We start from the raw sequence: 12,378 nt of genomic DNA, 5'->3' as shown, positions 1-12,378 counted from the left end.
TAAGACAGATGTCAGAGGTAGGTTCTTTACTCAGAGAGTAGTAAGGGCGTGGAATTCCCTGCCTGCAACAGTAGTGGACTCGCCAACACTAAGGACATTCAAATGGTCATTGGATAGACATATGGACAATAAGGGAATAGTGTAGATGGGCTTTAGAGTGGTTTCACAGGTCGGCACAACATCGAGGGCCGAAGGGCCTGTACTGCGCTGTAATAATGTTCTTTGTTCTATAATGGAGTGTTATTGGGAATGTCTGCCCACATCAGGGTTGTTTCATTGAAATTAATGCAGTGAAAGATGGTGTTAACGGAAGGCATCTGTACACAAGCTGCTGTGAGGCAGCCGCTTAAATGCAACGGTCACTGTTTAAGGCCTCTTACTCACCCTGGTTATCCTCAGTATCTGTCTGCACTTCCCCATCTCCCATTGATGGCAAGGTGACTGCTGGAATAACTGAACTGTGATTTAAACAATAATAAACAAAATATTAAAACATTTCATTATAAACTCTGTTTCCTCTTCATTATTGACAGCCGAATATCTCTGAACTAAAGTTAACCAGTGATGCTAATCTCAAAACACTTTACAGGGCTTCCCATTCCTGTTTGGCCTTTTGGTTGATTAATGACACCAACAGCACTGAGCAAAAACACTTTCATAGCCTGTGTGAACTAATCTCGCCCTGAAACCCTGATCAATTCCTTCATCAACTCAAGCCTTGACTTATCGAATATCCTTACATTAGTCCCTCAAACTCAATTATCCACGTTCCTGAACTCATCCAAAACTCAACATCCAAAATCCTTGCTAAGTTCTGCACATGTATCACCTGCCCCGTATTGCCCATATCTCTCAGGGACTCTCTGGGCGCGATTCTCCACTCCCATGCCGAAGTGGCCGCGCAGTCGTGAACGCCGTCGAGGTTCACGACGCCGCGAAACTCCCACCCGCCCTCCTCCTCTAACCTAATAATAAAACCCTTTGGTCTGAGGTAAGTACCATATTTTTATTATATTATTATTATTTTTTATAAAAATTTAATTTAGTTGTTAGCCAGATCTTGGTAGAAAGTTAGAGGAATGGCAGGGAAGGGAGTGCAATGTTCCTCCTGCAGGATGTTTGAGGTGAGGGATGCAGTTAGTGTCCCTGCTGATTTTACCTGCAGGAAGTGCTGCCATCTCCAGCTCCTCCAAGACCGAGTTAGGGAACTGGAGCTGGAGTTGGAAGAACTTCGGATCATTCGGGAGGCAGAAGGGGTCATAGATAGCAGCTTCAGGGAATTAGTTACACCAAAGATTGGAGATAGGTGGGTAACTGTAAGAGGGACTGGGAAAAAACAGTCAGTGCAGGGATCCCCTGCGGTCGTTCCCCTGAGAAACAAGTATACCGCTTTGGATACTTGTGGGGGGGACGACTTACCAGGGGTAAGCCATGGGGTACGGGCCTCTGGCACGGAGTCTGTCCCTGTTGCTCAGAAGGGAAGGGGGGAGAGGAGCAGAGCATTAGTAATTGGGGACTCTATAGTCAGGGGCACAGATAGGAGATTTTGTGGGAGCGTGAGAGACTCACGTTTGGTATGTTGCAAGGGTACGTGATGTCTCGGATCGTGTTTTCCGGGTCCTTAGGGGGGAGGGGGAGCAGCCCCAAGTCGTGGTCCACATTGGCACCAACGACATAGGTAGGAAAGGGGACAAGGATGTCAGGCAGGCTTTCAGGGAGCTAGGATGGAAGCTCAGAACTAGAACAAACAGAGTTGTTATCTCTGGGTTGTTGCCCGTGCCACGTGATAGTGAGATGAGGAATAGGGAAAGAGAGCATTTAAACACGTGGCTACAGGGATGGTGCAGGCGGGAGGGTTTCAGATTTTTGGATAACTGGGGCTCTTTCTGGGGAAGGTGGGACCTCTACAGACAGGATGGTCTACATCTGAACCTGAGGGGCACAAATATCCTGGGGGGGAGATTTGTTAGTGTTCTTTGGGGGGGTTTAAACTAATGCAGCAGGGGCATGGGAACCTGGATTGTAGTTTTAGGGTAAGGGAGAATGAGAGTATAGAGGTCAGGAGCACAGATTTGACGTCGCAGGAGGGGGCCAGCGTTCAGGTAGGTGGTTTGAAGTGTGTCTACTTCAATGCCAGGAGTATACGAAACATGGTAGGGGAACTGGCAGCGTGGGTTGGTACCTGGGACTTCGATGTTGTGGCCATTTCGGAGACATGGATAGAGCAGGGACAGGAATGGATGTTGCAGGTTCCGGGGTTTAGGTGTTTTAGTAAGCTCAGAGAAGGAGGCAAAAGAGGGGGAGGTGTGGCGCTGCTAGTCAAGAGCAGTATTACGGTGGCGGAGAGGATGCTAGATGGGGACTCTTCCGAGGTAGTATTGGCTGAAGTTAGAAACAGGAAAGGAGAGGTCACCCTGTTGGGAGTTTTTTATAGGCCTCCTAATTGCAGGGGCATATGTCTATGCCCCTGCAAAGAGAAGTGCTTTTAAAGGTTGACTTACCTCCCAGCACCCTCCTTCCGCAATGCTCCCGCTGAAACTGACTAACCAGCTGCTCTCACGCCACCGAAATCGACTGGCCTGCCCCTGCAAAGAGAAGTGCTTTTAAAGGTTGACTTACCTCCCAGCACCCTCCTTCCGCAATGCTCCCGCTGAAACTGACTAACCAGCTGCTCTCACGCCACCGAAATCGACTGGCCTGCCCCTGCAAAGAGAAGTGCTTTTAAAGGTTGACTTACCTCCCAGCACCCTCCTAATTTCGATTTTGGTGGCGTGAGAGCAGCTGGTTAGTCAGTTTCAGCGGGAGCATTGCGGAAGGAGGGTGCTGGGAGGTAAGTCAACCTTTAAAAGCACTTCTCTTTGCAGGGGCAGGCCAGTCGATTTCGGTGGCGTGAGAGCAGCTGGTTAGTCAGTTTCAGCGGGAGCATTGCGGAAGGAGGGTGCTGGGAGGTAAGTCAACCTTTAAAAGCACTTCTCTTTGCAGGGGCAGGCCAGTCGATTTCGGTGGCGTGAGAGCAGCTGGTTAGTCAGTTTCAGCGGGAGCATTGCGGAAGGAGGGTGCTGGGAGGTAAGTCAACCTTTAAAAGCACTTCTCTTTGCAGGGGCAGGCCAGTCGATTTCGGTGGCGTGAGAGCAGCTGGTTAGTCAGTTTCAGCGGGAGCATTGCGGAAGGAGGGTGCTGGGAGGTAAGTCAACCTTTAAAAGCACTTCTCTTTGCAGGGGCAGGCCAGTCGATTTCGGTGGCGTGAGAGCAGCTGGTTAGTCAGTTTCAGCGGGAGCATTGCGGAAGGAGGGTGCTGGGAGGTAAGTCAACCTTTAAAAGCACTTCTCTTTGCAGGGGCAGGCCAGTCGATTTCGGCGGCGTGAGAGCAGCTGGTGAGTGGTGAGTCAGTTTCAGCAGGAGCTGAGACTTTTTCTCTTTTCTTTAAATTAGTTTTTTAGGCGGGATCAGGAAGTCGACCCGCGGACGTCTGGGAAGACCCTCACCAATAAATTCTGGTGGAGAGGAAACCCGAGACACTACACGTGTAGTGTCTCCCACCCACCCTCCTCCTCTAACCTAATAATAAAACCCATTGGTCTGAGGTAAGTACCATATTTTTATTATATTATTATTATTTTTTATAAAAATTTAATTTAGTTGTTAGCCAGATCTTGGTAGAAAGTTAGAGGAATGGCAGGGAAGGGAGTACAATGTTCCTCCTGCAGGATGTTTGAGGTGAGGGATGCAGTTAGTGTCCCTGCTGATTTTACCTGCAGGAAGTGCTGCCATCTCCAGCTCCTCCAAGACCGAGTTAGGGAACTGGAGCTGGAGTTGGAAGAACTTCGGATCATTCGGGAGGCAGAAGGGGTCATAGATAGCAGCTTCAGGGAATTAGTTACACCAAAGATTGGAGATAGGTGGGTAACTGTAAGAGGGACTGGGAAAAAACCGTCAGTGCAGGGATCCCCTGCGGTCGTTCCCCTGAGAAACAAGTATACCGCTTTGGATACTTGTGGGGGGGACGACTTACCAGGGGTAAGCCATGGGGTACGGGCCTCTGGCACGGAGTCTGTCCCTGTTGCTCAGAAGGGAAGGGGGGAGAGGAGCAGAGCATTAGTAATTGGGGACTCTATAGTCAGGGGCACAGATAGGAGATTTTGTGGGAGCGTGAGAGACTCACGTTTGGTATGTTGCCTCCCAGGTGCAAGGGTACGTGATGTCTCGGATCGTGTTTTCCGGGTCCTTAGGGGGGAGGGGGAGCAGCCCCAAGTCGTGGTCCACATTGGCACCAACGACATAGGTAGGAAAGGGGACAAGGATGTCAGGCAGGCTTTCAGGGAGCTAGGATGGAAGCTCAGAACTAGAACAAACAGAGTTGTTATCTCTGGGTTGTTGCCCGTGCCACGTGATAGTGAGATGAGGAATAGGGAGAGAGAGCATTTAAACACGTGGCTACAGGGATGGTGCAGGCGGGAGGGTTTCAGATTTTTGGATAACTGGGGCTCTTTCTGGGGAAGGTGGGACCTCTACAGACAGGATGGTCTACATCTGAACCTGAGGGGCACAAATATCCTGGGGGGGAGATTTGTTAGTGTTCTTTGGGGGGGTTTAAACTAATGCAGCAGGGGCATGGGAACCTGGATTGTAGTTTTAGGGTAAGGGAGAATGAGAGTATAGAGGTCAGGAGCACAGATTTGACGTCGCAGGAGGGGGCCAGCGTTCAGGTAGGTGGTTTGAAGTGTGTCTACTTCAATGCCAGGAGTATACGAAACATGGTAGGGGAACTGGCAGCGTGGGTTGGTACCTGGGACTTCGATGTTGTGGCCATTTCGGAGACATGGATAGAGCAGGGACAGGAATGGATGTTGCAGGTTCCGGGGTTTAGGTGTTTTAGTAAGCTCAGAGAAGGAGGCAAAAGAGGGGGAGGTGTGGCGCTGCTAGTCAAGAGCAGTATTACGGTGGCGGAGAGGATGCTAGATGGGGACTCTTCCGAGGTAGTATTGGCTGAAGTTAGAAACAGGAAAGGAGAGGTCACCCTGTTGGGAGTTTTTTATAGGCCTCCTAATAGTTCTAGGGATGTAGAGGAAAGGATGGCGAAGATGATTCTGGATATGAGCGAAAGTAACAGGGTAGTTATTATGGGAGACTTTAACTTTCCAAATATTGACTGGAAAATATATAGTTCGAGTACAATAGATGGGTCGTTTTTTGTACAGTGTGTGCAGGAGGGTTTCCTGAAACAATATGTTGACAGGCCAACAAGAGGCGAGGCCACGTTGGATTTGGTTTTGGGTAATGAACCAGGCCAGGTGTTGGATTTGGAGGTAGGAGAGCACTTTGGGGACAGTGACCACAATTCGGTGACGTTTACGTTAATGATGGAAAGGGATAAGTATACACCGCAGGGCAAGAGTTATAGCTGGGGGAAGGGCAATTATGATGCCATTAGACGTGACTTGGGGGGGATAAGGTGGAGAAGTAGGCTGCAAGTGTTGGGCACACTGGATAAGTGGGGCTTGTTCAAGGATCAGCTACTGCGTGTTCTTGATAAGTATGTACCGGTCAGACAGGGAGGAAGGCGTCGAGCGAGGGAACCGTGGTTTACCAGGGAAGTGGAATCTCTTGTTAAGAGGAAGAAGGAGGCCTATGTGAAGATGAAGTGTGAAGTTTCGGTTGGGGCGATGGATAGTTACAAGGTAGCGAGGAAGGATCTAAAGAGAGAGCTAAGACGAGCAAGGAGGGGACATGAGAAGTATTTGGCAGGAAGGATCAAGGAAAACCCGAAAGCTTTCTATAGGTATGTCAGGAATAAGCGAATGACTAGGGAAAGAGTAGGACCAGTCAAGGACAGGGATGGGAAATTGTGTGTGGAGACTGAAGAGATAGGCGAGATACTAAATGAATATTTTTCGTCAGTATTCCCTCAGGAAAAAGATAATGTTGTGGAGGAGAATGCTGAGTCCCAGGCTAATAGAATAGATGGCATTGAGGTACGTAGGGAAGAGGTGTTGGCAATTCTGGACAGGCTGAAAATAGATAAGTCCCCGGGACCTGATGGGATTTATCCTAGGATTCTATGGGAGGCCAGGGAAGAGATTGCTGGACCTTTGGCTTTGATTTTTATGTCATCATTGGCTACAGGAATAGTGCCAGAGGACTGGAGGACAGCAAATGTGGTCCCTTTGTTCAAAAAGGGGAGCAGAGACAACCCCGGCAACTATAGACCGGTGAGCCTCACGTCTGTAGTGGGTAAAGTCTTGGAGGGGATTATAAGGGACAAGATTTATAATCATCTAGATAGGAATGATATGATCAGGGATAGTCAGCATGGCTTTGTGAAGGGTAGGTCATGCCTCACAAACCTTATTGAGTTCTTTGAGAAGGTGACTGAACAGGTAGACGAGGGTAGAGCAGTTGATGTGGTGTATATGGATTTCAGCAAAGCGTTTGATAAGGTTCCCCACGGTAGGCTATTGCAAAAAATACGGAGGCTGGGGATTGAGGGCGATTTAGAGATGTGGATCAGAAATTGGCTAGCTGAAAGAAGACAGAGGGTGGTGGTTGATGGGAAATGTTCAGAATGGAGTACAGTCACAAGTGGAGTACCACAAGGATCTGTTCTGGGGCCGTTGCTGTTTGTCATTTTTATCAATGACCTAGAGGAAGGCACAGAAGGGTGGGTGAGTAAATTTGCAGATGATACTAAAGTCGGTGGTGTTGTCGATAGTGTGGAAGGATGTAGCAGGTTACAGAGGGATATAGATAAGCTGCAGAGCTGGGCTGAGAGGTGGCAAATGGAGTTTAATGTAGAGAAGTGTGAGGTGATTCACTTTGGAAGGAATAACAGGAATGCGGAATATTTGGCTAATGGTAAAGTTCTTGAAAGTGTGGCTGAGCAGAGGGATCTAGGTGTCCATGTACATAGATCCCTGAAAGTTGCCACCCAGGTTGATAGGGTTGTGAAGAAGGCCTATGGAGTGTTGGCCTTTATTGGTAGAGGGATTGAGTTCCGGAGTCGAGAGGTCATGTTGCAGCTGTACAGAACTCTGGTCCGGCCGCATTTGGAGTATTGCGTACAGTTCTGGTCACCGCATTATAGGAAGGACGTGGAGGCTTTGGAGCGGGTGCAGAGGAGATTTACCAGGATGTTGCCTGGTATGGAGGGAAAATCTTATGAGGAAAGGCTGACGGACTTGAGGTTGTTTTCGTTGGAGAGAAGAAGGCTAAGAGGAGACTTAATAGAGGCATACAAAATGATCAGGGGGTTGGATAGGGTGGACAGTGAGAGCCTTCTCCCGCGGATGGATATGGCTGGCACGAGGGGACATAACTTTAAACTGAGGGGTAATAGATATAGGACAGAGGTCAGAGGTAGGTTCTTTACGCAAAGAGTAGTGAGGCCGTGGAATGCCCTACCTGCTACAGTAGTGAACTCGCCAACATTGAGGGCATTTAAAAGTTTATTGGATAAACATATGGATGATAATGGCATAGTGTAGGTTAGATGGCTTTTGTTTCGGTGCAACATCGTGGGCCGAAGGGCCTGTACTGCGCTGTATTGTTCTATGTTCTATGTTCTAATAGTTCTAGGGATGTAGAGGAAAGGATGGCGAAGATGATTCTGGATATGAGCGAAAGTAACAGGGTAGTTATTATGGGAGACTTTAACTTTCCAAATATTGACTGGAAAATATATAGTTCGAGTACAATAGATGGGTCGTTTTTTGTACAGTGTGTGCAGGAGGGTTTCCTGAAACAATATGTTGACAGGCCAACAAGAGGCGAGGCCACGTTGGATTTGGTTTTGGGTAATGAACCAGGCCAGGTGTTGGATTTGGAGGTAGGAGAGCACTTTGGGGACAGTGACCACAATTCGGTGACGTTTACGTTAATGATGGAAAGGGATAAGTATACACCGCAGGGCAAGAGTTATAGCTGGGGGAAGGGCAATTATGATGCCATTAGACGTGACTTGGGGGGGATAAGGTGGAGAAGTAGGCTGCAAGTGTTGGGCACACTGGATAAGTGGGGCTTGTTCAAGGATCAGCTACTGCGTGTTCTTGATAAGTATGTACCGGTCAGACAGGGAGGAAGGCGTCGAGCGAGGGAACCGTGGTTTACCAAGGAAGTGGAATCTCTTGTTAAGAGGAAGAAGGAGGCCTATGTGAAGATGAAGTGTGAAGTTTCGGTTGGGGCGATGGATAGTTACAAGGTAGCGAGAAAGGATCTAAAGAGAGAGCTAAGACGAGCAAGGAGGGGACATGAGAAGTATTTGGCAGGAAGGATCAAGGAAAACCCAAAAGCTTTCTATAGGTATGTCAGGAATAAGCGAATGACTAGGGAAAGAGTAGGACCAGTCAAGGACAGGGATGGGAAATTGTGTGTGGAGTCTGAAGAGATAGGCGAGATACTAAATGAATATTTTTCGTCAGTATTCACTCAGGAAAAAGATAATGTTGTGGAGGAGAATGCTGAGCCCCAGGCTAATAGAATAGATGGCATTGAGGTACGTAGGGAAGAGGTGTTGGCAATTCTGGACAGGCTGAAAATAGATAAGTCCCCGGGACCTGATGGGATTTATCCTAGGATTCTATGGGAGGCCAGGGAAGAGATTGCTGGACCTTTGGCTTTGATTTTTATGTCATCATTGGCTACAGGAATAGTGCCAGAGGACTGGAGGACAGCAAATGTGGTCCCTTTGTTCAAAAAGGGGAGCAGAGACAACCCCGGCAACTATAGACCGGTGAGCCTCACGTCTGTAGTGGGTAAAGTCTTGGAGGGGATTATAAGGGACAAGATTTATAATCATCTAGATAGGAATAATATGATCAGGGATAGTCAGCATGGCTTTGTGAAGGGTAGGTCATGCCTCACAAACCTTATTGAGTTCTTTGAGAAGGTGACTGAACAGGTAGACGAGGGTAGAGCAGTTGATGTGGTGTATATGGATTTCAGCAAAGCGTTTGATAAGGTTCCCCACGGTAGGCTATTGCAAAAAATACGGAGGCTGGGGATTGAGGGTGATTTAGAGATGTGGATCAGAAATTGGCTAGCTGAAAGAAGACAGAGGGTGGTGGTTGATGGGAAATGTTCAGAATGGAGTACAGTCACAAGTGGAGTACCACAAGGATCTGTTCTGGGGCCGTTGCTGTTTGTCATTTTTATCAATGACCTAGAGGAAGGCGCAGAAGGGTGGGTGAGTAAATTTGCAGACGATACTAAAGTCGGTGGTGTTGTCGATAGTGTGGAAGGATGTAGCAGGTTACAGAGGGATATAGATAAGCTGCAGAGCTGGGCTGAGAGGTGGCAAATGGAGTTTAATGTAGAGAAGTGTGAGGTGATTCACTTTGGAAGGAATAACAGGAATGCGGAATATTTGGCTAATGGTAAAGTTCTTGAAAGTGTGGATGAGCAGAGGGATCTAGGTGTCCATGTACATAGATCCCTGAAAGTTGCCACCCAGGTTGATAGGGTTGTGAAGAAGGCCTAAGGAGTGTTGGCCTTTATTGGTAGAGGGATTGAGTTCCGGAGTCGGGAGGTCATGTTGCAGCTGTACAGAACTCTGGTACGGCCGCATTTGGAGTATTGCGTACAGTTCTGGTCACCGCATTATAGGAAGGACGTGGAGGCTTTGGGGCGGGTGCAGAGGAGATTTACCAGGATGTTGCCTGGTATGGAGGGAAAATTTTATGAGGAAAGGCTGACGGACTTGAGGTTGTTTTCGTTGGAGAGAAGAAGGTTAAGAGGAGACTTAATAGAGGCATACAAAATGATCAGGGGGTTGGATAGGGTGGACAGTGAGAGCCTTCTCCCGCGGATGGATATGGCTGGCACGAGGGGACATAACTTTAAACTGAGGGGTAATAGATATAGGACAGAGGTCAGAGGTAGGTTCTTTACGCAAAGAGTAGTGAGGCCGTGGAATGCCCTACCTGCTACAGTAGTGAACTCGCCAACATTGAGGGCATTTAAAAGTTTATTGGATAAACATATGGATGATAATGGCATAGTGTAGGTTAGATGGCTTTTGTTTCGGTGCAACATCGTGGGCCGAAGGGCCTGTACTGCGCTGTATTGTTCTATGTTCTATGAAACGGCCCCGATCCTGACCGATTCCGGGCCCGAAAATGGGCTAGGATCGGGGCCGCGAGAACCTCGGGGGGGCGTTCCGCGAAGGCCGCATCGTCACCGCGCGACGCCCGAATGACGCAGCGCTGCGTCATAAATTGCGCGATCCACGCACAGAGGACCCGGAGGAGAACAGAGGAGATGGCTGAGCCTCGAAGAGCCGCCCCGAGGTTCCGGGACACGGACCTGGACACCATGGTGGATGAGGTGGAGCGGAGAAGGGACACCCGCTACCCAAGACGTGGGCATCAGCAACCATCCAGCGAGGTGAGGCACGGCTGGCGGGAGGTGGGCACCGCAGTCAGTGCTGTGGGGCAGACCCCCCGGACGGGGGAGCAGTGCCGCAAGAAGCTTCACAACCTCACCCGGGCTGCCAGGGTAAGTGCCATGAGGGTGCCCCCAGGCTTCCCCCCGCCCCCCCCCCCCCGGCACAGGGGGGGAAGTGGGGGGGGGGGGTTGGGAGTGTTGGGGGGGACTGGGGCATCAGGGGCGATGTTGGGGGGGTCAGGCGGGTTTGGGGGGGTCACGGTGCCCAACTATCTACTCGACCCACATGAGCCCCGGGACCCCCCTGGAGCGAAGCCATGGCGTGCTGTCTCCTGAACCAGCAACAATGTTGTCTATATCTGCATGCCCTGATGATACCCGCCTAATGGTGATGCTTCATCCACTGCCCCCCCCCCCCCTCCCCCCAGGACAAGACGGCGCACAACCAGCGGGAGCGCATGAGAACCGGAGGGGTTCTCCGGTCCTGCACCCCCTAACTGTTCACGAGCAGAGGGCCCTGGACCTCTCTGGGGGATCTGCCACCCGGGAGGTCGCGCCATGCCAGGTCGGAGGCACAGAAGCAAGTGAGAGAACCCTGCATGTCCTCTCCACCCCCAACCCGTCATCGCCCCACTCACACTCTGGCCACTGCACACCCGAGCCCACCCCCCCTCACACTCTGGCCACTGCACCCCCGATCCCATCCCCCCTCACACTGTGCACCCACCGCCACCATACACCCAGGCCACCGTGTCTAACGAACCCCAAATCTTTTATGTTCCCAGGGCCATCCGCCGAACCTTCAGGGACGTCTCGCCCAGGAAGCAGCGCAACACCGCCCACCGCAACTGCACCCAGGGACGCACGCCAGAGGTTGGCAGTTGGTCGGACAGGAGGGCAGATCTCACAGTCTGGGACACAGGAGCGGGACGCTGAGACCACCGGGACAGACATTAGTCAGGGGCACAGGGTGGACAGTAATGACGAAGCCCACATCACGGCCACACACCCGCTGGATCAAATTCAAGACGACATGGCCCGCATGGATCTTGCGCCGGGCCATGAGGGGGACCAGTACACACCAGACTTCTTGACGGATGTTGACCTCGAGCTTGTGGCACTGCTGTCTCCCACACCGTTCACCATCGCAGAGACACTCACCTCAGTTGGGCATATAAGTGATGAGGCTCCCGGGTCACTGTCTGGAGCGCACCCCACAGCCGAGCCGGTACAGCAGGTGGAGTTTGGAGCAGCCGTGGGGCTGGACGGTCGGAGGGCAGCCCAGGCCCAGCAACCAGCTGCCACCCAGACGGTTCCCGGGTTCCTGGATGTAATTGACTCACCCGGACAACCGATGCGTGTGGACACCCAGGGACTGAGTAACGATGAGGGCCATCTTCCAGGACCTGCACACACAGCTGGAGGAGTCTATCCGCGCCCAGGAGCAGGGAGTGGTGCCGCTCATCGCAGCCACCCAGGCCGACACCGCACGGGTGGCGTCCGCGGTGGAGGCAATGGGTGAAGGGGTTTCGGCCATGGGTCAGGTTCTGCAAGGCGTTGGGCTTCACGTGCACGCGTCATCCATGGCCCAGGAGAGGGCTGCCCTCTCACAGGCAGCCATCTCACAGAGCCATCACGACATTGCCGCCGCTCTCCGGGCCCTGGCTGAGTCTCACCATGCCATGGCCCGGTCCCAGCAAGCGATGGCTCAGTCCCAGCAGTCGGTCGCGGCGCACGTGATGGATGGCGTCGCGCACTCACAGGTCGAGATCGCACAGACCTTGGCAGGAATGTGGCACTCCCTGGGCCCCATCTCGGCGAACATTCGGACTGTGGTCGATACCGCTGCAGGCCTCCAGGACTGGCAGCGCCAGGTGTCGGGGGTGCGACGGGGCATGTCTCCGAGCGCATCTCCGTCCTACAGTGAGGCCCGGGGGCCACCGGGCTCCCCGAGGGAGGAGGAGGTTCTGGGGCCCGTCCCGGTAGCTCCACCAAGGGACG

The 12,378-nt window shown here is 51.4% G+C and overlaps 1 protein-coding gene across 3 annotated transcripts in view; it reads right to left on the bottom strand.

The window, feature by feature from the left end:
* dnaaf1 (dynein axonemal assembly factor 1) overlaps positions 1–12,378 on the bottom strand; it is a 281,897-nt gene that overhangs the window by 198,499 nt on the left and 71,020 nt on the right. For 2 of the 3 annotated variants that reach the window (XM_072518667.1, XM_072518668.1), the window contains one exon: positions 385–458. The exons of the other annotated variant lie outside the window; for it this stretch is intronic. In XM_072518667.1, coding sequence (XP_072374768.1) covers positions 385–458 — 74 coding nt within the window. The remainder of the gene's footprint in view (positions 1–384; positions 459–12,378) is intronic. 3 annotated transcript variants of the gene reach the window in all.

The sequence above is a fragment of the Scyliorhinus torazame genome, chromosome 10 (genome assembly GCF_047496885.1).
Source record: "Scyliorhinus torazame isolate Kashiwa2021f chromosome 10, sScyTor2.1, whole genome shotgun sequence".
Taxonomy (NCBI): Eukaryota; Metazoa; Chordata; class Chondrichthyes; order Carcharhiniformes; family Scyliorhinidae; genus Scyliorhinus; species Scyliorhinus torazame.
This window is presented reverse-complemented; position numbering and strand designations above follow the sequence as displayed.